Raw genomic sequence first — 27,097 nt, 5'->3', positions numbered from 1 at the left:
GTTAGATTAGATCTGGATTGTCTTCTGAGGGTGATTAGGAACAGTGTATATATCTTTTTCTTGTTCTCTTTCAACAGCCCTTTTTTACCACTTTAATCTAAAACTAAAATATAGAACCGTTACGCTGATGATCTATGAAATATTTTTTATTGTGTTAAACAATATTGGATTTTCCTATTTTGTGTTTGTGTGCGTATGTGTGTGTGTGCGTGTGTGTGTGTGCATGATTGCCTTCATCTGTGTGTGTTTTAGGAACCCTCTTTTCCCCAAAGACAACCAAGCCTGACAGGACTACAGATGGAGTGTTTGGGATAGCCTGTAGTGCTAACACAAACACACACACACACACACACGTAAACACACGTTTGTGTCACCATCACTTCAGTGACTTCATTCCCTGGAGGTCACTGTGACCTTAACTATAACAACTACTGGCCTAAAAATATCCCTTTACCTTAACCTGATCCCTAACCTAAATCTAAACCTAGCCCTTAACCCCTAACCCTGACACGAAATTTAGACCTAAATCTGAATCCAAATCTAAACCTAATCCTTACCTAACCCTTAACGTTAACACTAAATGGAAACCTACCTATATTTAAACCAAGAAAGAAAGACACAAAGAAAGAGGGAAAGAAAGTCTCATTTTTTAGCACAGGTAAATGTCATGATTCAGTCTCGCGTAAATAAGTATTTCTATCAGTTTTTTGTAATTGGAAATGAGAGGTTATTTAAAATCTAGTTGAATTTTAAAGCCAGGAAACAGTCTTGGAAGATGAATGAATATTTTACCATCCACATGAAGATCACATCATTAAAACTGCAGACATCTTACATCCAATGTAAGTGCATTACACAAGTTTTACACAGTAGTAAGTCAAGATTTATTGCCACTATTGAAGTTGTGTTATCAGAATGTTAAAACTAATATACATTTCAAAAGCTAATTTCAAGATGTAGATGATTTTTTAAGATGTTTTTTTAAATTGAAGCCCAAACTTAAGATGGATATATTTGTACCGAATGACTTCTGCTTTAATAAAATTTTAAAAATACACGAGTGCTATTGCAAAATGGAGCTGGAGTCAAATGAGTTAGAACAGGAATGTCTGTGATCATTTAGTCAGAGGATGCTGAATGGAAATGAAGTCACATTACCATTAATTCACATTTAGTCAGAGTCACGATGAAGTCATATTCTTTAATATTCACTTTTAATTCATCATTTGATTCATATTAAGTCAATGACCATTATATAATTATATAACTTATAATGTGACGGTTACTCAAGTTTAGGCACCACAAGTAGATTTTTTTTCATTGCACTGCTATTTCAAACATTGGACCTCATTCACCAATATCGTCTTAACTTCTTTCTAACTTGAAAAAATGTGATCTTCTTAAGAACTGTTGGTGAATGACGCCCATTGTGCTGTGACAGGTGAACATGGTATGGTGGTAAAAGCATTTTGAAGATATAATTTTTAATAGAACATTCATTTTCTTAATTTTCAAATGTATTTGTATCATTTACAGTCGACACAACATAACTCTGATATTATAGCTAGTTTCTGGGCTGTTGTAAAATAATTTTAAGAATATTGACAATGTGAAAAAAGATAAACCAACAAATTTGATGCAGCAGACACCTTCTCACATTCTGATTATTTTAATGAAGTTATATTACAGAGGATTAAAAGTACCATGAGATTCATACAGTAGAAAGGTTTAACACAAGAGTAAAGAATAAAAAATCATAAAAACAAATACTAAAGCCACATTATGATAAATAAACTAATAAATCTAAGCATGTAGTTTGTAACTCAAGTGCAAATGACTGAAATGTATATTAGGAGTTAAACAGTTAACTCCATTAAGGAGGACAAGTCAGGGAATTGGAGCGACCTAGTAGCCATGCATGTGGAGTGAGGTACACACAATTCTGAGATACGGTAATGCTACAATGGCAGTATGTTAACATTTGATACTGAGATGTTTCACCTCCTCCTTCTGAACACACTGGGCTGCAGATGTTTACAGACATAATGTTTCTGTTATACGTTTGCAATGTTATACATTTCTCATTATGTTTGTTACATCTGTTGTATCCTTCTGATCATCTGATGTATGAATGTGTGATGCTTTATGATTCATAGCTCTTCTCTACCTTTGGTACTTTACATGTTTTAGACTGTAGCCTTCACAGTGAAGCCTCTGAGTGACTACAGCTAATACCTTATCATAAGTACAAATACCTCATCCTGTCCTCATTAGGTCAAGACATTTAGATTAAAGAAATCATTGTTTTCATCTGTGTTATCTGTGTTTTTTCATAAAGGTTCTGTACAATTATCTTTCTTGCAGTTATGTATTGTCCAGCTCCAGACGGAGACAATAAAGTATTTATGCAGATTTGTGAATGAAGAAACATCTTCTGATCATCAACGACATTCTCTAAATATCCTCCTCACAGGGGTCAAAATATCAAAGTGGTTATTTGACTTTTTATCATCACATCACCACCTAGCAGTTTTTACACAGAGACTAGAGTCTCTCCATGCAAATCTATTTCGTATCATGATTTAGAATATGCTCATCCAGATATACCTGTATCCCCACTTTTTTCTTCTCATCCAGGAAAGATGAGCAGAGCCAAGTCAATGTTGCAATGTAGCTCCACAGTTTACTTTTCTGGCAAACAGACCAGTGTTATTGTCATTTCTCCAGGCTGTCGCGTTCTGTGCGTCTCCTGTATGAAGATCAATGAGGAGGATCTATGTGCAGAGGCAGAAAAAAACTTTAAAAATGAAAGTTGACTTCAAACCTTAACATCAAAGAAGCTAAACAACACTGGTGAACAAAGAGAGATTGAAAGTCTGCCAAAGACATGTTTTCCTAAAATTCAGACATGATTTGATAGTATACTTTTACCATACTATCAATTGTGGTATCCCTCAAGGTTCTATTTGAGGTCCCTTTTTTTTTTTCTCTGCTCCATCGTGCAAAAACATAGTATTTCTCACCAATGTTATGTGAAGGCAACTCAGATTTATCAGTTTCACCTGATGACTCTTCCTTATATTCTTAACTGGTTAAAACTTCTACATGCTTATGCATTCTCCTACAGGAGTTTAGATCATTGTCAACATGTCTAATCGTTTTATGATCTTGAGTCTTTCTTGTGGAAACTTTTAATCATGGTCTAAAATTAATGAACAGATCACTGAAAGGAAATTTAATTTTTTCTGTTAAAACATATCTGCTGAAGCTGTGTCTGCAATCAAACCTAATGTTCTGGCTTTAAGGCTAAGACTACACTGCTATTGGTATTTGTAATTTATTGAGTAATTGATAAATGATGAGGAAATTGGAACAAAGGAGGAGAAAACAAGATGAAAGAGATGAAAGATGGTGTGTGTGTGTGTGTACGGAGGGGTTTCAAAATGTGGCCTTCACGGTCTGGTGCCTCACGTGCATGAAAGGAGGGATTGTGGGAGATAACAGACGAAGAGACGGCAGGACAAGAACAGAAGGCACAACGTGACACACTAGAGAACCAGAGAACAGTGTATAATAAGCATTTTAAATAACACATCCATTAAATAATAAGTATTCATGCTTTAGTCTGCACCTGATAAGAAGTAGAAGCTAATTGTGTAAAAGATTAGATTTATATGTATTCTTCTTGGTTCAACAAACTAAGAGTTGAGTTGTAGGAGGTTAAATTCTGAGTGGAGAAGAGATGAACTCCCTGTCACTTCAGTTTGCTGGATCATTAAGTTTGCTATATACTGCCATCTTGGGTTCATATCCAGTGAAGAGAATTTTTACTTCAGCACTTAAAAGTTCTGCATTGGAGCATAGTGATGCACAGTTTTTGTGTAGCATGATACTTTATCTTTTACAGCAAAGCAAAAAGCTTAAGTTCTTCAATTATCATTGTATATACTGTGAAGACCTTTTATAGTTTAAAAGATTCATTATGCAAAGTCTTGATTCCACTCAGATTACACAAACTGCATGATACTGTTGATTTATTAATTTACTGTAGCTTTTGCGAGTGTTTTTTTTTCTCCCATAAAATTTAAGCACGATTGTCCTGATTTTCTTTCAGATTCGTGCATTCGACCAAAAATCTTCCTGCAGGGGAGCATGATGAAACTCAGATTTTAAGCAGTGACTAATGTTTGCTGCAGACTGGCTCAACACTGGGCGAGCTGTTTTTAGAGGAGGAAGAAAAACATGAAAAATACATAGCTGATGTTTGTGAAGCAAGACACTTGTTTTACGACTGAACGCAAACGTCGCCTACATGAGTAGTGTTGTCCTCACCTTGTGGCTGAGTTGCTGGGGTTACTGGGACAGACTGATGGGAATCTGCAGTTGGAGATTTTAACCTTCACGTTTTGCCTGCAGGTCTTATCAGCAGTAAGATAAATGTTGTCCATACTGTCATTTTTACGTGGTGTCCATTGAGTTAGTTCCAGAAGCTTAGGATCGCACACACTGGTCCATGCTTCCACAGGGTCTAGCTGCTGATGAGGGTTGTGGTGGTGGTGAACACTGAAGCACCTGAACTTTGACCGACCAAACAACGACTACAAACACATTCTGTCTGGAGTGAAACTGTGGTGAGCGTGTGATGTATGGTTGCTGATAGTAGTCATGAAAGAGTGAGGACCTATAACTGACCCTGGCCTCCCTGAGTGGCTTAGATATCCAGTCATTGGGATTGTGGATCTGAGATGAGCTCATAGATCATGCATGCAAATCAATGCGTAGTCACTGCAACAAAAAAGTGTTTTCGGTTGTTTGTTACTTTAAAACCCATTCATTCCCAATCATTCTGATTCTGACGACTATTATTTCCATCATTATTAGTAGTATTTCTATTAAATATCATCCTTCTCACACCTTCCTTTCTCTCCTCTCTCTCTTCATCCCTCTCATTTCCTCAGTCTTAAACAATGTCGCTTTCCTCGTGGATAAATGCTTAATGGCAGAGATGAAAATGAGCATTCGCTGCCTCATTATCTTCCCTCTATCTCCCGGACATTCTTTTTTTCACTTCATGTGTCACTCTGCCTTTTTTTTATCTCAGATGACAATTTTTTTTTCTTCCTCTTCTCTACTCATTTATTTTGTCTGTCCGTTTGTTTAGGCTCCACCTTTGCTTCCAACGGCTGAAGATAGTTGTGCAAAATCATTTCTTAATAAAGTCAACCACAGAGATGTGATCTTGCTCTGACCCCCCGATAGCCACCAGGGACACGTTTCCCTGTGGGACATCAAGCGAAAGAGATAGAGAAAGAAAAACTAGACAGGAAGCTCGGGTTGGGAGAATGAGAGGCAAGTTACGGCTCATTACGCTGCAGAGGACTGACAGAGCGTAGACGCAGTTCACACAGGGTGAATCTCGTCTGAGTGATAGTGAGATGCATGTGCAAACACATACAAGTGTATAAACACATACATGTGCAGTGGAAGGCAGGAAGAATGGGATCAGAAAGTATAAAACTACAAACGGACTACTTTGATTATAGGGACTAGATTCAGCCAACAATAGAATCTTTGATTCTAAACATGGTACTAGGACCTGATGATGATCTACCATATTTTTAGTTAGTTGTCCAAATCAACAAACAAAAATGTTGGTATAGGCTCTCTAGAAAATGTAAGTATTTTTTGATCTAATGCTTCTGTTAGCGAGGCGACAATTTGAGTCTTGATTCACTGTTTTATGATGGGGGTGACTTGATTAATCTTTGGTTTAGTTTAGGCACAAAAATGTTCTGGTTAGGTTTTAAGAAATGTTGCGGTTTGTGTTAAAATCACTTTTTTCATTGAAATGCATTCTCTGCGATCATTTTGGATACGGGCATTCTGTCTTCTGATACCGACCATACAGATTAAACTCAGTAGTTCCACAGGGCACAGTAGCTGACAGATCAAGTGAGATGATCTTAGGACACGAAGAAGAAATTTCAACAATGGTGAGACTATTAAGAAAATACAGGCATCTATATAATGTTATTTCACGCAGACACACTCTTGACTCTGCGCTGCCCTCTAATGGATGAATCGCTTAACAACCATGCCAATTATGAGGACACATGGGCAGAACTTTACAGAATAAGATTTCAGCCTATTAATTCCTTTTTTTCATTTGTCTTGGTTCACGCTCAGTGCTCTCATCAGGTTAGTTTCCAGTTTCGACAGGAAGTTTAAAGCCCACAGTCCACCTAGCACCAAGCACCAGACAAAGTTCGAAGCCGACTAATGAGGATGTGTACGGTTTCATGAAGTTTCCTCCCTTACTTTTTGATCTGATCTGCCCTCATCTGCTTCATCTGCCTCCTCCTCTTTAACTTTAAGAGTCTACCTCGATTGCATCTTCCTTATGACCTACATGGAATTTTGTCCCCTCTCTGACGGGCTAAGTGATTTGAAGGGAGCTGAAAGCAAACGGCACTACGCTTTTTAATGATGTATTTATTCTGATAATGGGGGTAAGTAACGCTGACAGAAATTATTCTGTGTGACCATCGCTTGTTAAATTTCAACAAATCACTGCTCAACCCGTGCAGAGCCCTGAGAGGAGTTTGTTTCCTCTGGGCATTTTGAGGGCCGTCATGGTTTCTTCAAATGCAAGACATGCCGGTCAGATGAACTGGAGTTTTAAGTTACCTATTAGTGTGAATGTTCATGGACACAGAGGAGCGTAGAATTTGCTGAAGCATCAAGTAATGGAGATATAAAAAGAAGATGTGGTCACGGCATGGGAACGTCATAACTTAGGGTTTTGCGACACTCCACCATAACAACAGCAATTGTCCAATCATATAATACTGCCAGGATTCAGTTCTCTCAAATGGTGAAGCAGCATGCTGGGAAATGTGAAAAAAAAGCCTTTACGAAACCAAAACTACAAGAGTGAAAGAATTTGGTAAAGGTGACAGCAATGTGGGCTGTGGTCTCCGCAGGTGTGGTAGCTAGAAGGGACATTGATATAGAGGAGGAGGTTGAGGTGGAATTGAAAAGGGAGAAAGGGAAATGTAAACCTCTACTGCCGAGAGATGGCTGGGTGTGGTAGGATCCTCCTTGAGCTTTTGGTTTTGCTGGGAAGGCCGTGCTGGAGGCGGCTGTATGTATCTAACAGGAAGAAGCTGAAGGAGGTAAAGGTGAAGCACAGAGCTCCACTAACATGCAAACCTTGAGCTTTCGAGACATAACCTGAAGGAGCGGCACATGTGAACGCGAATGTCTGAAATGGTTAAACTGGACATTAAACAGATAATACACTGCTAGTTTCCTTTTGCAGTGTCTGACTGAGCAATGTCAAAATATAGCAGATAAAAATCTGAAGGTTGGCCACCTCTGTCTAAAATCAGAGGCACTTTCTATGGAAAATAAAGCTAAGCAGACACAGCAACCACAACTAAAGGAAGAAAGGCTTCGCAGGGGTCAGTTCCTCATTTCCAGTTTTCAGATTTACTCTAGTAAATAAACTGGGTGCTGAAAATAATAATTAAAACAACAGAACAGAAAAGAACAGCAGAGGTTAGAGTTCAACACTTTGATCGAGCATCCTCTTGACACTGGCTGTCACTGGGCTCAGACCTCTGAGCGTTCAAACAACTAAATCATGCACAGCCTTGACTGTGGATCACTTTCTGGCCTCTGATCTCTGTAAGAGATCAAACTATGATCTCATCTGATCCCTGTTGTTTTGAAGCTGACCTCTGCTGAGCCTGTGGTGTAACTGGGACTGAATGGGTTTACGTAACATCAGCTTGGCTTGCATAACCAACTGACCATTGGCGAGCAGAGCACTATGATGTTATCACAGTCTGGAATCCAAAAATGAATAAATTTGGTATAGCTCTGGGACTAATGCTAATTAAAATAACGTTAGAACTCTAAATAAACATCCATGTGAGCCATTCAGTTGTTAACGATAAAGGGGGAATGTGGTGATAGGTTTATGTGAATGTATTTTCAATCGTCTCAATTTTAGCTATTTAAGTAAAGACTGTTAATAAGAAAATAAAGCAAAGACAAAATGTTAGATAGAGTCTTATTGTATTTGAAAGCTGATACAACAAATCACACTCGGAGTGTGTGTGTGTGTGGTGTTGTTGGTCGGTTTAAGGTTTAGACACAGGTCATTATTTTGATGATGACCTCTTTTAAATAAATAAATAAATAAGTTGTATGTTCTCTTTTGGAAATTTAAGTTGAATATTTTTATTTGTCAAAAGTGTGTACTTTAAAAAAATCCATGGACATCAGTTTAAATCCAGTTTAAGGCTATATTACATCATTTCCGAAGGTTTCCAATGTTCCCAAACAGCAGCAGTATATCCGCTCCACTCTCCCATGCTGTCAGAAGGCACAGGCACAAACCACAGCCACCACCACTATGTTGCCGATAGTTGCCAGCACGGCGATCCAGAGCCAAATAGTGTCGCTGGACACTTTCCCGTCATCCTCTGCTTCTGAGGGTCGAGAGTAGCCGGCGTTGAGGTTGGAGGTTGACGTCTGCAGGGACGTGTTGCCATTGTACGGAGAATCCATGAAGGCCCCGCTCACAGCCGGAAAGTGCTGTCAGGAGAGAGGGACAGAGGAAAGGAACAGGAAGGGGAGAAGAGTTTACATTAAAGTCTGTCAAATTATTTTAGTTATGCAAAATCATGTTGAACGTTACAGAGCATCCAATTTGTTTGATCACTACAGAGTTTAAATTGTTGGAAAACATTATAGAGGAAGACAACAAAGAACAGTTTAAGAAATTAGATTCTAAAGATTTGATCAATTCTCCTTTAAAAGTAAAAAGCAAATTTTTGGAGAAATCCCACATATGCATGTAAACTGGGATTTCTTTACACCAGAAATATCAATTATTTGAACAGGCAATCAATCATTTCTTAAAATAAACACTTTCTTAAATTGAAAACAAAGAAAATAATATACTTGCTTGTAAACCTGTTTTTTAAATGACATTTGAGTTTTTGGTAAGAGGACTGAGACAATTCAGCCATCTTTTCTTTGAAACATTGACTGATACACATTTTGAATAGAGAAATGTTTGTCATTAATTTGGACATTGCAGCAAGCAAATGGTACCTATTCAATGATATTACCCTATAAGAAAGCATAATCAAATATATATGTATAATTCATAACATTAACAAAAAAGTTTATATAGGAAGTCAAAGTTTGCAGATATTTGAGCAAAATGATACAATCATTTATCTTCATCATGTGTCCAGATTTCCACTAATCCACAAATAAGTACAAACTTTATCTATCAACCCTAAAATGTAACTTTTCCAAACCAAACTTAGAATTGAAAATCTGATGTAGAGGGTAGTAAGTTTCAGGTGCCTTAGCTTGAGTGGTAACATAATTGATTGATCAGATTGGATCAGATGCAGCAGCATCTTCAGATATTTTTTGTTTCAAAAGAAAAAATATCAGATGCATTCAGTCCTAAACATCTTCATGTTGAGTGAACAATGACATGTTCTGTTAACCCCACAGCTGTGCCTGGTCTCAGGACAGCTGTACTGTACTGTGCAGAGGAATCAGCATCTCAATGGGATTAAATCTCAGACGGATTAACAGAGTCTGACAAATGTCGCACACATATATACAGGAAAAGAGACAGAGGCGGACACATGCAGATGATGTGAGAGAGGGACAACAAAATGACATCTGATGGATAGATCTCACTTTTTTCACAGCCTGATGTGTTTGTCCCTCCAGGGCTTCCATAGGACCCAGTCATACAGACAGGAGATGCAACAAATATAACACGCACAGACATAGGGTTTGAGTACTCAGGTGTGTAAACTGTAAACTGAATATATATATATATACATAGGGTTTGGTTACTCAGGTGTGTAAACTGAATATAGCTGACTATACATTTTTACGCTTTTTACACAAGCTCTTCGACCCACTGTGAAAAAAGACAACTACACCAGCACACAGGCTGACTCACACTCTTATGTATGTGCAAACACAGACTGCACAGTGTGGTCTTTAATAATTCAAGCTTTAAATCTGACATCTGAAAGGCTCTTGCAGGTGTAACCGTATCTTAAAGCCCCATTCTGTGATCGCCAGTATATTAATGCAGATATAATATATTAATCTCCTATACTCGATAATTCACATATTTTGCTGTGTTTGAATTCAGTTCCCCGATGTTGCATTAGGGAGTTCCAAAACTGTATCTCATGTGTGTTTATCCAAATTTGTCTGAGTCATCTCATTTGTGAACGTGTGAGGGAATTAATTATCTGACTCAGCATCAGTGTAACTGAAACTGAAGTGTAACTGAAGCTGAGGTCAAACCCCCGGAATTGTAAATAGATTTTTTTTTCCCATCAACTGTGGTTCTGGGATGCTTCAAACATCAGGTTCAGTTTGACCCAGAGTGCAACTCGGGCTTCTCTCGTGTTCTCATCCACCTTGACTCTGCTTCCAACCTGCAGGTTTTCACTAAGGAAACCCTTCATGCTTTGCTGATAAAGAAAACTGTTTCTCTTCTGTTGCCACTGAATGTTACAAGTAAGGTTTAACACTTCACTGCTAAAGCTCCGTTAGGGCTCATCATTCTTATTATGATGTCTTCAAAGACAGTGGATGTGTTTGAACTGAAATCTCTTCAGACCTTAGAGAAGAATCTAAAAAAAACCATGTTGGATGAGAGGTCAACAAGGAATCAGTGGGGGCATGGCATGAGGTTATGTGACACCAGTGTCTCAGTGGAGGTCCAGGCCACTGATACATGGTTCAAATGTTGGTTTGGTGGTTTTGGCAAGATCAGCTTCTTTAATCTGCCTTTACACTGAGTGAGGTGCACGTATTTTGGAAATCAGACAAATACTGAAGCTTTTCCAGATGTCACAGCAAAACCAAAAACCAGCTCGACATACTCATTAATATTTATGCAGAAACATAAATCTGCTTCTCAAATTGTGAAAATTTCTGAACGCACAACTGAATAAAATTATAATTCTGATCTTAAAAGTATTTAATTGCACAAAAGTTCACAGAGATTCAGATATGCTCCAATGAAAGGTGCAGGCCAAATGGAAAACATACAGACCAACCATGAAGGTATAGATTCCAGACCCTGTATATCAAATCCTACAGATGTACAGCATGGTGATGATTTCCATTTTGCATCATTATTCATGCACACCCATCTCATCTCATCCAGTGAGACTGACATGTGTCTGTGTTCCTTTCTCCTCAGAAGTGAAAAAAAAGTCTTAAATGTTGCGACCATTAAGATCCGGCAGCATAATTTATGAGAGCTCTCACATCAGCCACTTAATATGTATATTTAATTAAAACTGCCTCTAATGGTTTTTCAAGGGGGAAGGAGTGGGACAGGCCTATATTTTGCTGTTCCTCCTCTGGTTGTACGCACACAACATACCATGCGACTGACTCACATTAATAACCTATGATCCAAACTGAAGACAAAACATTTTTCCAGCAGCGGGAACACTGCACTTGTTCACCTTCTCGTTAGAAAGTCTCTGCCCGGGAGCCGTGTCTCATTCTGCGAGCAAAACACCACAGAAAGGTCATCAAGCAAAACAGCAGTGAGCCCGAGCATGTGCACGTGTCATTACAATACCTGTGGCATGCTGCAGCTCTGTACTCAAAGTGGCACTATAGGTTCTGAACGTACCTCAATGGTAATCAGGCAGGTTATTGATGTAAACTGCACCGTTAACTATTGTAGACAAAACCTCCGCTCTGCATATAAAAGAGCAACTTCCTCTTGACTGTACAACACATATCATCTTCCTCCAGTTGTACAAAAATTAACTCAAAATATCACAGATGCAGATGCCGCCATCTTGCGCTTGTAATTTCATCTGGAGCCAGAGTCTGTGCACTACTGATCGTGGTGTGGAGTTGTAGTATTGAGGTCTCACCGATATTCGGGGCTCGACCATTGTGAGTCAGTCTCAGCTGACAATCATGAAGTTTCACCCCATTTTTATAACAGCAAAAAATGACTCCACTACTTTGACTTTTTTAGTTTGGTCAAAATTCCATCTGCTAATATGAAAGAGGCAGGGTTTATGACCTATACTGCATCCAGCCACCAGGTGGCGACCAAGGTGCTTTGGCATCACTTTTGGGGAGCTGTCATGTCGTCCATCTTTCATGAGGTCAAGAGGCATTTTTCTAAGAGGTAACTATGATTTTCATTCTTGTTAAATCTGCTGCTGTCCACACTGGCTGCTGTGTGTTTTTTCTTTGACCTCAGCTGTGAGTCGTATTCTGTGTTCTGTCTGGATAAAATTTGTGATTAATGAGATTGAGTTGGAAGAGGAAGACGTTGCTTGAAGAAATTAATTACATACCACAGTGAGACATTAGATACACATCTGTACATCTGTTGCTATTTCCTTGTCTAAGAGACCACCTCAGAGATACGACATCAAATGAGTGGTTGAGACAAGAACGTTTCCAGACAAACACACATTAATGCGCACACACACACACACACACACACACAGACACAGTGCATGTTCATCGTCATTTTCATTGAATCTGTTCAGTCAGACTACATTTGCAGTTATATAAGGAGCTGACTGCTCTCTGGTCTACGACGGCTTTAAAGTTTCAATGAATATACTCTTTCCGTCTATTTATTCTGTTACACACTGAAAATAAGGCTGTCTGATAAAAAAAATTACATTGCATCCTACCAATAATTATTTTCATGCTTAAATTTGTAATTTCTCCAATGATCATTAAAAAACTTGTTCTATAAAATGTCTTAATATGGTGACAATGCCCATCATCAGAGCCTCTGTCAACCAGTGACTCAGAAACTAAAGAAATTCTGTTTACTATCATAACATAAAGAAAAGTTGTTGTTATAAGAATAGCCAATGATCTGCTGATTGTTTAATCCATTCATGCATCCACTGTTCCAGCTTTAGTCATTTTAAGACTCACTGTTGGTCCAAGAGGTGTGGGCACTAACATTTAAAAAAAATATTATGAGAAAACCAGAGCGGCAGGGTTACAGAGCGCTGATGCCAGAAGCTATTGTTTCAGTCAGCAACAAGAAGTAGATTGAAATTGTACAGATGGTTATAAAGGGAAATTTTAGATGCACAAATTTCACTTCCAATAGAAAAAAAGGTTGCCGGTGTTCAATCTGAAAACATTTCCAAGCATACCAACAACATCACAGAAGCCAATGTTAGACTGCATGTCAACACCTTATTCACACACTGATTATTATATATTATCTATAGGTGGAGAGAAAATCTGACTGAATGTGAGCCACAGAAACAGAAGCTTTTAAAGTTTCCAAATGAAGTCACTCCAACGTTTGAGCTGAGTTACTCACTCCTAAAACATCCCTATACATGCAGCTATAAAAGCCAGAATGGAGAGAATGATGATATATATAGAGTATATATACAGAGAAAGAAGGGAAAGAGACACAAAGAGGAGGGCAATAAAAACAGAGTGAGACAGAAAGATGTACCTGCTGCCAGATTTATATGAAGAAAGAGATCAGTTCCTGTCTGTCCCGTCCTGCACTCTGACTTAGACTGAGCACATCCACACAGAGAGAGAGAGAGAGAGAGAGAGAGAGAGAGACGCACTTCATGAGGGAGAGAGAGAGATCCCTCCCAGTGAGCGAGTGATGAGAGTGCACTGTGTGTGTGTAGATGACAGAGTTTCCATGCTCTCATCTTTGAAACAGCTCAGTCTCACAGTCACTACAACCTCACCAGTTCTACATGGTCCCATGCTAAGAACATGATATGATGGTATGATCGTTGCACTGTACAAATGAAAATGAGTCTTTTCTAAACTGATCATGTAAAAAAATCAGTTGCAACCTGGCAAATGATGCTTCTATTCAGTCAGGTGGAAATGGGTTAACAGAGAAAACTGTAAATCAGATATTGTCCTTAAAATAACATTGTTAACAAGCAACTTCATCTGGAGCATTTGCTTTTTACATGCATGCATACATGTATATGGTAGGCACCTGAGTATTTTTTGCGCGTATGGACCGTGTATGCACACTGATGTGTGTGCGTGTGTGTGCTTCAACAAATATTATCAGCATGCACTCCTGGGTGAATGCACGTGCATCCTGTTCTGTGTGTGAACCAATGTAGAAAACAGCTGCCTCAACATACAGTCTGTCTCATTGGCAGGTTTTGTGCTTAAAGAAGAATGACAAAACAAGTAAAGAATATACGTCGGAAATATTTTGGAGCATTTTGTGTAACTGTATCCAGTAGCATCATAGTGGGGGGGAAAGTGGAACTGACTTTCCAGGGCCACAGAGGGGCCTGAATGATTTAAAAATAAATAAAAATGTATATTGTTATTTTAAACTGCGCGCAGAACAACAAGACAATAAGCAAGACCTGTATATCTAGAAGAGCAGCGCAGCCTCTGCAGCTGAACCTCCGAACTGCAGCTGAACCGCAGCCGGCCTCGATGTGGCCTCTCTAATTTGTTAACATGGACGCGGAAATGAAAAGCAAGTTGTTCTGTGCCGTTCTGTGGCACAACAGCAGCCAGGGTGACACAGGTGTTTACCCTCTGGATTCACAATTTTGTTATAGCGACATCATTCTATGGTTTTAATCCGTTGGTATCTCCATGATTATTTATGCTGTCGACGGAGTGAGAGCATTTTTTAAAAGAGTGTAAAATAATACACTTTCAATTGATGGCTTATTTATATCTGTAATTGTAGGTGATGGCTACTGTGCATTAGTGACTACCCTAACAAACACTACAGATTCATTTGTACAGTTGACTAAAAATCAAGAGAGGAAGGGGGCCCACAGAGTCTGCTTGTGTATTGGGCCCAGAATCTTGTGCTACGCCCCTGACAGTATCCCCTGCAAAGGTTCAGGTGTTGTCATCTAAAAACAAACACTAAAGCACATTTTATCCCTGTAGTGTCTTATCCCCTCCACCAAGAAGATTATCTTTTCACCCCTGTCCATTTTTCAGCTCGTTTTTTGTAAACAAGATTACACAAAAACAACACAACAGATTTTCATGAAATGTCTTTGAAGAATGTGGTATAAGTCAGAGAGGAACTCGTTCAATCTTTAACATTGTGAAATAGGGTGTTTTTTAACATTTATAAATTTTTCCCAGAGAGTAATTCATTTTCTTGATGAAAATATCTGGCATATTTAGGTGACTGATATCTTTGAGTGTGTAAAATTTGGTTCTGCTTGATTCAAATTAATGGGCCTTGGAGGAGGTATATGCTCTATTGAGTGACATTCTGTTTTTTTCTTGTCTTTTATTTATATATATACGAAACGTATATATGTCAGAATAAAGAGGGGTTGGGAGAGGAAGAGGGTTATCAGAGGACAGAGCTGAAGAAACAGTAACTCCATGACGTATTCTCTTGCTCACATCGTGTCTCACCTGTCTCTTTCCTCTCCTGTCCCTCTGTTTTTAACTCAAACACTGACTGGTCCACCTGTTCGCCCTGTTTTCTAACTTTTACTTTTAAACCGTATCTCTGCTCATCTGTTGACACACCATCATTACCTCCTTCCTCCTGCTGCACCTGAATGTTCTCATTGTGACCCCTCTCCTCCTCTCTTATCACCATTAATTTTTTTCACTTTCCTTTCTGCATCATCAACAAATTTACCCCTCTCCCTCTGCATGGATTCTCCCATCCCTCCCAATAATCCATCCTTTGTATTTTCCTATAGCAACAACGGATAGGGCATCCTGGAAAATATCGTGCAGTGCTGCAGGTCTGGTGGGATTACAGACGAACAAATGCAGCTCCAATCCTCCAAATCTCTGAAAATGAGAAACCTTTGATGCATGTGACATATTGAGTGCACAACGCAACTTTTGTGTATATTGAGCAGGCATATGCTACTGTTTCCTGTGCCCATCTGCGAGTGTGTGTCCTGTGGGGGCTGGGGGGGAGGAAGCATGTGTGTAGTCTTGGTCTGTATATCTGTATGTGTGTATGCACATTTATTTATTTGTCTCTGCTCTATATGCACAGGTACATGTGTTGATGTATGTGCATCCAGTAAAATTATGGTTTATAAAGTTACATAATTATCTTCCAAATTTGGGAGAGGTTCAGAAACTGCCTCTGGTGATCTCACACACACTCACACACACACACACACAGACACACACATAGAGTGTTCACACACCCACGTGCACACACGCACACACACACTGGATACAAACAATTGCACACGCATATGCAGTGGAAAAACACATTCATCAATCACTAGAAGCACACACACACACACACACACACTTCGTGATACGCTGGAGGCTGAGGGGGAGTCTGAGCAAAATAATAATTTGAGTGAACAAAACCAACACATTTTCCATAATTAACAAACGATGTGGGGGAAGAATAAAAGAGGCCAGAACTCAGTTATCACTTATGAGGCATTTCACTCCCAAACTATTAGTGAAGCCCTTGTCACGAAGTTTGCTCCTGGGCGAGGGGGAATATTTCAGCCTTAATCCACCGTCTCACCCAAAAACCTTTATATCATATTTAGATTTCATGTTAAATTCTAAACAGTACATTTCCAAGGTTGGAAATTTGAGTCTCCATCTGCGACCGCCTTGTCAGAAAAACACAGATTAAAGAAAAGAAGGGGAGGGACAGCAGAGAGAGAAACGACGAGGTGAATAAACAGCCCTGCAGCAGCCAGCTGTTCCTCTTCTCTCTGAAACATCCGACAGAGTGGAAGAAACACTGGGAGAGACAGAGAGGAAGGGATGACGGAAAAGAAAAAAAAGAAAAATGAAGAGACATGATGTGACATGAAGAGATTTTTGCTTTTCTGTTTTTGTTACACTGTTTTCACTCCTGCTCAGCAGACATGTGAAATTTTTGACCATATGATGTGATTTTACAGACATGGGCTCACACAGTGAATTTATCCAGAGAGGGAAAGTTTGACATTGTCCTTCACCTAATGCTGGGGAACACAATAGCTCATGAAACATTATTTAGGACCAAAGTAGTGAAGCAGTCGATATCCACAGACTCACAGGGCTAATGTGGCTAAAACTTCCTCATTCATGCCTCAGTCACGTCCTATCACTGAACGTCAGCATCACTGAAGCCCCCTGCAGCTCTGATGTGCTCATCTTGGAAAATGCAATTAACATTTAAAATCGGCTTTTTTGTTGTTGTTGAGTTGAGTATCATCATTAGTTTGGCTTAATACGATACAATCAGGAAAAAAAAGTAAATTATGAGAAACGTCAGTGGTATGAAGGATGTGGTGTGGGTCAGGCAAGAACCCATTACATTTTGGTACAGATCCAGATCAGGGGGCGGATCCAGTATTAATTAATTTTTCACGCTCTTTAACATTATGAGATAGGATTTTTTATTTTGAGTTTTTAACTGATTTCACCCGGGAAATAATTCATGGATCTTGATGAAAAAAATCTGCAGCTTGCAGTCTTCACTTTACTGAGTCTTTTATTCTAGTTTCTTCTATTTTCTTCTAATCATTTTTCTAACTTTCTAACTTTGAATCACATAATTATTAATAAAAATATCAGCCAGTGCAACTCTTGACTTTAGATTTACATCCAAATTAAACTTAGTTTTAACAACTTTTCAATGGGCTTTAAAAAAAAGACCCAAATTTGGATTTTAAAGTTATTTTATGTTTAAATAATTTAATGGAATCTACTGTCTCCTGCTGGTCTTTGTTTTGAATAAAAGCACATTTGATTGAATTCAATTAAATGGATCAAAAACTAAATCAAAAAGTAGGTGCAGATTAAAATAATTTCTAGGTTACTGAGCTGAGCGCTGAAAGAAAAACGCTGCTGTTAGAACAGAGGAGACCTGAGCTCACTGAATTCATGACGAGTAAGGATGGTGAGAGGGAAAAAAGAGAAAAAGAAAGATTGAAAGATGGAGGTGTCCGTCTGTGGGTTATGGTGAACGAGAGATGGTGTGGGAGAGAGAAAGAGAGAAAGAAAGAGAGGTGGACAGAGAGAGAGAAAGAGAGAGGCTTGTTGTCATGGCTGATTTACTCTTTGCTCAGTTTTGCTTGAGGTGACAGAGACTGACAGACGAGGAGAGAACAGCATTCACTGACATTATTAGATGACCTCATCCAGATTTCATAGAACTTTCATACACACACACACACACACACACACACACACACACACGCATACACACACAGATGTGGCAGGACACAATTGCACTTTTGTTATGTAAGTGTCACACAGTCACTTTGGGAATAATCTTAGGTGTGATCAGAAGCCAAATCATAAATTCATACCTTTAAACAAATTAGATCTGAATACATTGATTTCATGTTTCTATCAGATTCAAACTTGAGAGGGACCCCATCTACCATTTTGTCCAGATTGAAACTGTAGATATGAATATGAGGTGTCTAACTTTTACCTCATTACACAGAAGTGCATTGTGGGAGGAGAAGTGTGTTGAAATTGTACATTCAAAAACATTTCTTCAGCTATAAACGCAACAAATACAACAATACAACAAATAGTTCAATCACTTTGTGTGGCAGCATGACAGTACAGTATTATCTCTATTGCAATTTCACATTTGTTGATTTTCTTTTTATTAGAGGATTAGTATAATCTCTCAAACAATATACATACTAATGTTACCATGCAGTATTGTGGGATTATAAGGCCAAAACCTAATGTGAAATACTGTATGTTCTGCTTCTCATTTTATTCTGTGCATATCTTGAAATTGTACAGAATTCCAGCGTCCTTTAGAGATATGAACAAAACTCCATCATGTTGTTCAGACGGTCGACAATGTGGCTTCACACAAGCCCCAGAAACATCTCTGATAAACATATCTATATAAAATCTAGATGGTGAGAAAAGGATATTCAATAACCTTCAATGCTTCACATATCTGCAACAGACAGCTATGTGTACTGAGTCTGAGTCTCGAGCTGATGAGGAGAACAAAGGAGATTTCTTTCTGTAGCTGAAAACTAGAAGCAAAGTTTCATAAAACACACGTCAGCTCTCACCTCTGCATGTAATAGAGCTGGTGTGTCTGTCCAGCAGAGCTAATTACATGGAGCTTAAACAGGGTGAACAGGAAACTGTAGCCTATGCTGAGAACGACTGAGAGGACACTTGTCTGTTTGCCGTCTCTGCACGCACATCCTTGTGTGCCCATGTTGTGTGAGCATTTGCACACTCAGCTGCTTGTGTTGTTGTTCGTGTGCTTCAGTTGCAAATTTACTTGCTTATTCACTGACCTTTGAAATTCATAATATATTAATATGTTGCTTACATGTGAAATTGGTGAAAAGCGACTCTGAAAGCTTTTCCACAAGATGCAGTGGGACCAAGTTCATAGTTTTTTGTTTTAAAAGCTTTTTACATAAAAATATTTTGAGATAACAGATAACAGACAGCAGAGACGGACAGGATGGTTTTTGAAATATGCATTTGGGATTTTTGGGGGTTTTATCCATGTGACGACTGTATCCACAGATGTGCAGAGTTATTATTATTTACAGTAAGTGGAGCATTCTTTAGGGGACATTTTTGTCTTTATCTGATAGTTGTGAGTACAGACGGGGATGAAACAATGGAAATTTGTGACTGAATACAACAAAGTATAAGTGTGATAAACCATCAGTTATTTTTAACCATTAAGTAAATGTAATTATCAACACTGAGATGCATGAATCCATCACGTCTGCATATCAGGTTGTGGTTTTGTCATTATGTGTGTTATTGCTGTATGTTGGTATGTATGAATGTGAGCATCTGTTCATAAATGTGTGTGTGTGTGTGTGTGTGTGTGTGTGTGTGTGTGTGTGTGTTTAATCTGTCGTGCCATCTATCCTGAATTAATAAAGCATTACAGGGTTTATATAATCTGTACCATGGATGACTCATCCCTCTCTATGCTTAATGTGTTCAGTAGAGTCATGACCTCGTTACCTTTTCAGTGTTGTGATCTCAGCTCTGTGCTGAAATGATAATGGAACAAACACTGTGAAGATAAATTTACATTTTCTACATAAACAGAGTTTATACACACATCGTTCCACCACGTAAGACATCAGCGTTTTGTCCTACAAAATTACCCAGAAAGCTTCATGTCTGTGCTCACATGTGAACAATGGGGGAGTTTTGGTATTCTTAACTAGACTGTATATAAAGATGGATGACAGGGCTGCTCCCTGAAAGGGAAACCAAAGCATCTCGATCTCCCCCTGGTGGTTGGCTGCAGTATAGGTCATAAACTCCACCTCCTCCATGTTAGTGGATGTGACATAGGCCAAACTAAAACGTCAATTACATTTTTCTCACAGATGGTTTCTGTCATAATAGGTCATTCTTATCACACTGGTACTGGTGCCAAGTCTTCATGTTTCCTGTAAGTTTGGTTTGAATAAGTTATTTGATGCTGTAAAAACATAGTGGATAAACTATTTTAACAGATGCTAATCTGGAGGAAAACTGAAGTCAACATTTAAATAATTTGATTTACAAATGCACTATTTCATGTAAGAATATTAACATGATACACAGAAAATAATTCATCAGAGATGTGTTCATAGTCGTCTCTGATTTATGTAATGAACGAAGAATGCTGATGTTTCCTGCACCACCTTTAATGTCTTGTTAAAGGTATAACAACCATAAGGTCAATTGCATGTTTAAACCCTAAAGCCTTTTAAACTTCTAAATTGACTTTTCTTCTCCTATTGAAGTTTTAGAGATGCATGTTCGCGTCATCGATCAGTCAATAAGAGATTTGTATAACACTTTCAAACAATGTAACATGTGAAAAGTGATTTATACAAACAATTAAAACTATACCTCTCTATCTCTCCATCCACGCACAGAACTACAGTCTCTATAGTCTCATATAGTCTAAAGTCTGCTTTAGTCTTCATTTCTATAATAACAGGAACTGAGGAAACACTATAATAAATCTTGTACATTGAAAAAATGAGGACGGAATAGTAAAGATAAAAAATAATACATTGATAAAAGATTAGATGTTTTAAAGTAAAACCAAAGATGAAAAATAGGATATTATTATTAATAAATCATTAAAACACTATACCAGTAAAACAGTATAAAGTAAAGGGGTATGGTGGCTCAAAAGGTAGCTCCTGAGTTTGCTTTTAAAAGTCTCCAGTAGTGATAAAAGACGAGGCGTTGACTGCAGGGTGTTGGGGGACAGTTAGTGTGGGGTGATTAAAGACCACACATTGAGCACAGCTGATTAACTATCAGAGAACAGATGGCTATCAGATGAGGCTCTCCATCAAACTTCTTCAGCCAGACAGGGTTCACGTCTGGAGCAGACAGGCTCCGTCACAACATCCAGCCACTTAAAGGAGACTAAACCACTCCATCCAGGAGCTATAGAGTGACACCCCGAGTCTGATTTCTGTTCAGAAATATTTAGACAAAAATATTATTCATAAGTCAAACTTCTTGTGTGGAAAAGCTGTGATGACAGACTGCAATGTGCAAATGCATTCATGGAGATTTCCCCTCACATCTGCACAGCTGGACAGGGAATATAGGCACACAGCAGGGAATGTCTAATCTGCACGAATCAGCAGCAGCATCACTCCTGAAAAGCTCAAGTAGACGAAAAATGAGATGGGAAAATTATTTATTTTTCTCAAACGATACCAGCAGATGGCACCATTTCACACTACAGCAGGCATCTGGCTGGCTAGATGAGTGACAGCAGGGATCTCGAATGTGATAAATCTCCACTGTGGGTGGCAGATGTCATCAAACCCTGCTGTGTATTATGATTGCCTACTGTCACATGATCCATAAACTTTTAAAATCTTTCCAAACCTCAATGCAGAAGTGGGGGCAAAGTCCAAATGACACCAAAATGTTTTTTGAACTGTGAAACCTTTTTCAATAACCCAAATATTAACTGGACCATGACACAAACACATTTGCTATTTAAACTTTGCTTATTCATAGCTCTAAAAACTACATTTTCATCTTCTACTTCTACTATTATGTTTTCTGACAAGCAAAGAAAAACATCTTCCTCAAATAGAGCGATAAAGGAGCAGTGGTTCAGTGCTGCAAAGAGAGCATGCAGGGGATAGTGGAGCCTCCACTGTGCTTGTGCACTTAAAAGCTTTAGTACAGTAATTACTTTCAAAACATATCCACAGGCTACATCTCCCTGCACCTCACAAGAGGACCTCGACAGTAACATCCAGCTCTGCCCCGAGGCCCCTGAATGCTCAACATCATAGGTCAGAGGAGACGGAAAAAACAGGGACGATAATATTCCACCATGATGCAGAGAAACAGAATGAATGAAACTGCAGCAGCAACTGTGGCAGGGGGAAGCAAATGTGCCGGTATAATTAATAAGAGTTTAAAAACAGAACAGAATCCATTTTGTTTGCTTTTTTATTTTTTGCATTGTCAGGGAATTTGTTACTTATGCTTCTTTTACACCAAAATTAGCAGGAATACGCAGGTTATTTAAACAAGGGTAAACTAAACTATACCCGCTTATACACAATTAACACCTTTCTTAATGCCAGTAGAGTTTGCCTAGAGTTTGCCATTCTGTTTATTTTTTTTCCAATGGTGCGGCATGGTCGACATCATGAACGCACATAAAAGTGAGACGCTATCTCACCATGCTGTCTTGCCAAATTAGTGCGATGTCACATTTAAAACACTGCTGATTGGAGCTTGAGGTGATAAAGACCTGTGTCTTCTACTGAGTAATTTGACCTGGGTGTGAATGCAGATTCCCATTGCAGACAAAGGCCAGATGTTAGTGGGTGTTAGAGGGGGTTTGACCAGTGGAAAAGGGCATTCTTCACCTTTAAAAACCTACAATATTACTATTATGCTCGAGCATAAATATGTTCCACAGATGGTTGACCTCTGCAGGAATGCTTTAGATTAGATGTTTTATATTTTGTGTTGGGAGTTGCCATTTTCTCTGGTGTTGTGATAATATGAAACTTGAGAGTGTGCACTCTCATGATGATAAAGGAACTTGTTGTGACCTAGACTGGTGTCTGTTGTTTCAAATGTAAACAATGTGAACTTTGGTTCAGACCATGGTCCAGACTTTCAGGTGTAAAAATGTCCTAAAGTGTGTGGATGTGATCAATGGATAGATGGACAAACTATTTTGACACTGGCAGAGAATTATTTAAGTTACATGCTGTGCGTAATAAAGGGGTGAATGCATAGCAAACAGCAGCCTCATGGGTTTGAGTATCTTTGTTCAACTTTACACTGTTTACTATGTTAGAAGCAGGAAAACAAAAGTGTAACTAAACTTGCTCTTACCCTCCAAACATTTCAGAAAAACTACAAAACAGCAGCCTCACAGTGACTCTGCTGTTTGCACGTTTCTCCTTTTAGAGACGACACTTTGAGGTCTGACTCATCTCTGTACTTGCATGCACGGTCTGAAATCATATATCTAATATGAGAATTGGTACTTTACAAATGTACAAAAACTTTTCTTACGCTCCAGCGTCTCAGTGTGTGCAGCTGCGTTTCATTCCTAAATCATTTTCTTTGTGCTCTCCAGCTGATGAGAACAGACTCTGTAACATCTGTACTTTGTCTGCTCGTGTCACAGCTTTATACAATTAGGGCTGCAAAAAGTTTTATCAGACATGACCTGAGAGACCTCATGAATTATTGTTAGCTGGGGCTGGGGCTTATTTGTACTTTGTTAGCGGGTAAAATCAAAATCTGACACTGATACAGTTTCTAAAAAAACTTTGCTGTAAATAAAACCAAGGCAGTGAAAATCTACCAATACTAATTCCACTAACATCTGTCTGTCTGTCTGTCTGTCTGTACATGGAAGTTATATCCCACAAACTTATCAGCCTAACAATTGGTATGTGTATTGTAAATGATGCAGGAAGTGCAGTTTGGACACCAAATCATTCAATATTTACACAAACAGAGGGTGACCACACTGTGTAGCAGTCAGTGGGGCGAGGCAGTGTTTTAACACTCAGTCTGGGGACTGAGTTGAACATGTCTTCTTCTAAGTCCTCACATAAAGTACAGTAGTGTTTAGCAACTGGCAGCCAGCAGTCAATCATTTCTGTCCCGCCCAATCATTTTGATTAATTTTACTTCACCATATTGGACTGAAACAGACACAGGTGCTGATCTCCGTCATGGCTACAATATTCATTGAATCACTTCCTGTTTGGCAAATTGTCCTCAAAGTAAAAGCATTGTTTTGTTGCTGTAATGCTTTACAGAGCTTTTATTTTTGAAAATGTGAAACTTGGCTCTGCAGATTATGTCGATTGCTTAACAGACATGCAATGAAAAAAATATCAGGAATTTAGTATATAATTCAAACTTATATAAAAGCCACACACGTAAACAGTTACAAAACTAATTCAATTTGGTTTCATGAATAATATCTTCATTACAGATAAACCAGGTAGGATGAACACAAAGTTTTCTAACTTTACTCTGCACCATAGACTGTTGCTTAACACAGGACAAGTAAACAGACCATTCCATACAGGCAGGTTTAGAACAGACACTGCATGAGAATAAGATAATTACAAGTTACAAACAATACTAAAACATATTTACTTTACTTCCAGTATAATCAGTACTGTAATCTAGCACTGTTCTAATTCTGAATAAAAACCTTTGGAGTTCAATAGTCAGGAGTCATAAATGTAAGACTTTGAAGAGACTCAACATTTTCTCACTTCCTTACCTGTGCTGCCATGAGAGATAACTCCAACATCCCTGGATCGATGGTCGCCAGCCTGAGTGTGTGAATGAAACACACTTGTTTGGAAATGGAGCGTTGTGATGATAAGGAGAAAGAAAATAGAGTGGAAGCTTCTCCAAGAAGTGAACCGAGCTGCAGGGCTCCACCGGATGAGCACAGTTGTGGATGCGCTACATACAGACACGATGAATGAGTTTATTCACTCTGCACATCTCCCTCTACATTTCTCTCTCTCTCTCTCTCTCTCTCTCTCTCTTTCTATGTATAGATGTGTATGTTGCGGGGGGGGCAGGGGTAAAGTTGTACTTGGAGCATGCCTGAGAAACCACGCAGAATTATTGATGCTGGTGTGGCTTCAGCACATAAATTCGTTTTGACACTGCTAACGCCGTGTACATCTTCCTGCCATCACTTTCCTTTGGCTGAAATTCATAATCCCAATGGTGCTTGAATTATTCATCTGCATTTTCATTTACATTAAAATCATTTCTGCACATCACATTGTTTTTATATCTCTTTCAAAAATGTTCGCATTAATAACATTTAACTGCTGTGTAAAGCATGAATAAAATAATGATATAATTAATGATATAATCAGTGTCAAACGTTTTCATTTTAAGTCTCTATTGACAGTTTTTAGCTATTTTTGTTTTTATTACAGCCTTTAAAAATTTATTTTATGGTATTAAATTGTCAGCATTCGGTTTGTATTATTTTCATCATTTTGTCATTACATCATTTGTGAAGCACTTTGAACTGCAGTAACCTGTATGAAAGCTGCTACACCAATAAAACTGGACTGATTGAACAGCAGAAAATGTCAGTGAATGCATCACGTCCTGCAACTGCTTAACCTATAGTATCCATCTGGTATATTTTATATGATGGGTGAGGGGCACCTCATAATATACAGTATAAACTATATACATACATATATACAGAGATAATTATACAGTCACTGTTCCTTATCAAATGTTCAATTCATCTGTTTGTTCACATGGTAAAATCTTGGTTGCGGAAAATAGAATGAATTAAGTTTAGGCCTAAATGCATGAAGACCAGAACTCAGGTAGGGGTGGGGTCATGAATTCACTACCCACTGAACTTAGACGACTAATAACTCTATTTTCTTTGCTCATTTTCTTTTTTATTTCTATTCTATGTGTCTGGTGTTGTTTCTTTCTTGGTTCAAAAAGTGCTACACAAATAAAGTTTCTACATAAATTTGCTCTGAGATGAATCAGATTTAAGTGTTTCTGTGTGAGTATCAGCAGTCAGGCACGGCTGAGGCTCCTCTTTTTCCTTCTCATGTTGCTGCATTTAGCTTTTATTTAACTTCTCCACCTCATCCAAGCTGAAAATGTTTCTGTGATAGTTTCACCTCTTTTCAAATCACCCACATTTACACTAAAGACATCTTCCTGTATATACAAATGGGCTCAAAAGATTGTATGTTAAAATACCCTGCAGTGTTGCTCATATACAGTCAGGCACACAGTATTTGTTTATGTATGTATACAGTTTATGTTTGCACAGCTTATGTTTGGGCTTGAAATGAGGTTGTGTTATTGAATTTAATTTCAAAAGACAGATTCACCCTGAGCCGCTCATGTGTATCCAGTGTCACTGCACACCAAGCTGTTAACTGTAGTCCTCTATTGTACTCTCTGTGGCCTTGGGAACAATTACTACTGCATGAGGAAACCCCTTAAAATAGTCTCTGTTCTGGATGTGTGTGTGTGTGTGTGTGCTTGTGTGTATGCATGTGTACATGTGTGAGTGTGTGTGCTTACATGCGTGTGTGCTTTAAAAGTCAGTACAAAAAAGTGAATGTGTGTTTATGTGCCCTATATTTACATATGAGTGTGTGTGCATTTTACACAGGACAGCTTAAACACAATGAGCAGCTTTTTATGCACAGTCCATTCAAATAGAGATGGTCATTTGTCCTGAGGGCCACACGAGTCCAGCTGTCAGCAGAGACACAGATCCACAGTCCGTTTAATCAAAAGAGAACCAGAGAGGACAGATTAGCACTGATAGATGCAGGAAAGAGACATTTTGGGGATTTTTCTTTTTTTTTTACTCGATTTGTAAATGAATGGGGTTTAGTTGTGTTATACAGGAGTAGTGTCTGACTGAGATGAATCTACAGGCAGTGTTTCTCTGTCTCCTGTTATTGTGTACCAGTCTTTACAACACATCCACTCTCCATCTGTCTACAACAGCTCTTTGGCACAGATAGAAAAAATAACACTTTTATGTCACTTT

General features: G+C 38.6%; 1 protein-coding gene across 3 annotated transcripts; it reads right to left on the bottom strand.

The window, feature by feature from the left end:
- Positions 1–1,650: 1,650 nt before the first annotated feature.
- LOC138412055 (uncharacterized protein C14orf132) lies at positions 1,651–25,625 on the bottom strand. 3 transcript variants are annotated; one of them, XR_011244576.1, is made up of 3 exons: positions 24,809–24,967; positions 8,320–8,604; positions 1,651–2,774 (listed from the first exon to the last, which is right to left on the bottom strand). XR_011244576.1 is itself a non-coding variant. In XM_069534669.1 (2 exons), the coding sequence occupies exons 1-2, from the start codon at positions 24,836–24,838 to the stop codon at positions 8,386–8,388; spliced, it is 249 nt and encodes an 82-aa protein (XP_069390770.1). In that variant the 5' UTR covers positions 24,839–25,625; the 3' UTR covers positions 4,860–8,385. The 3 variants fall into 3 exon arrangements, 1 of the variants encoding a protein (XP_069390770.1); XM_069534669.1 differs by lacking the exon at positions 1,651–2,774 and having other exon boundaries at positions 4,860–8,604; positions 24,809–25,625; XR_011244577.1 differs by lacking the exons at positions 1,651–2,774; positions 24,809–24,967 and adding an exon at positions 13,541–14,183 and having other exon boundaries at positions 8,467–8,604.
- Between the last annotated feature and the right edge of the window lie 1,472 nt (positions 25,626–27,097).

The sequence above is a fragment of the Paralichthys olivaceus genome, chromosome 11 (genome assembly GCF_024713975.1).
Source record: "Paralichthys olivaceus isolate ysfri-2021 chromosome 11, ASM2471397v2, whole genome shotgun sequence".
In the NCBI taxonomy this organism is placed as follows: Eukaryota; Metazoa; Chordata; class Actinopteri; order Pleuronectiformes; family Paralichthyidae; genus Paralichthys; species Paralichthys olivaceus.
The sequence above is the reverse complement of the archived record's forward strand: the minus strand, read 5'-3'. Positions and strand labels throughout refer to the sequence as shown.

Bases quoted from the DNA above. Each gene is read 5' to 3' on its own strand.
- LOC138412055 (XM_069534669.1), bottom strand. From the start codon at position 24,838: ATGTTGGAGTTATCTCTCATGGCAGCACAG. The intron at 8,605-24,808 runs GTAAGGAAGTGA...CTCTCCTGACAG, and splicing joins TATCTCTCATGGCAGCACAG to CACTTTCCGGCTGTGAGCGG.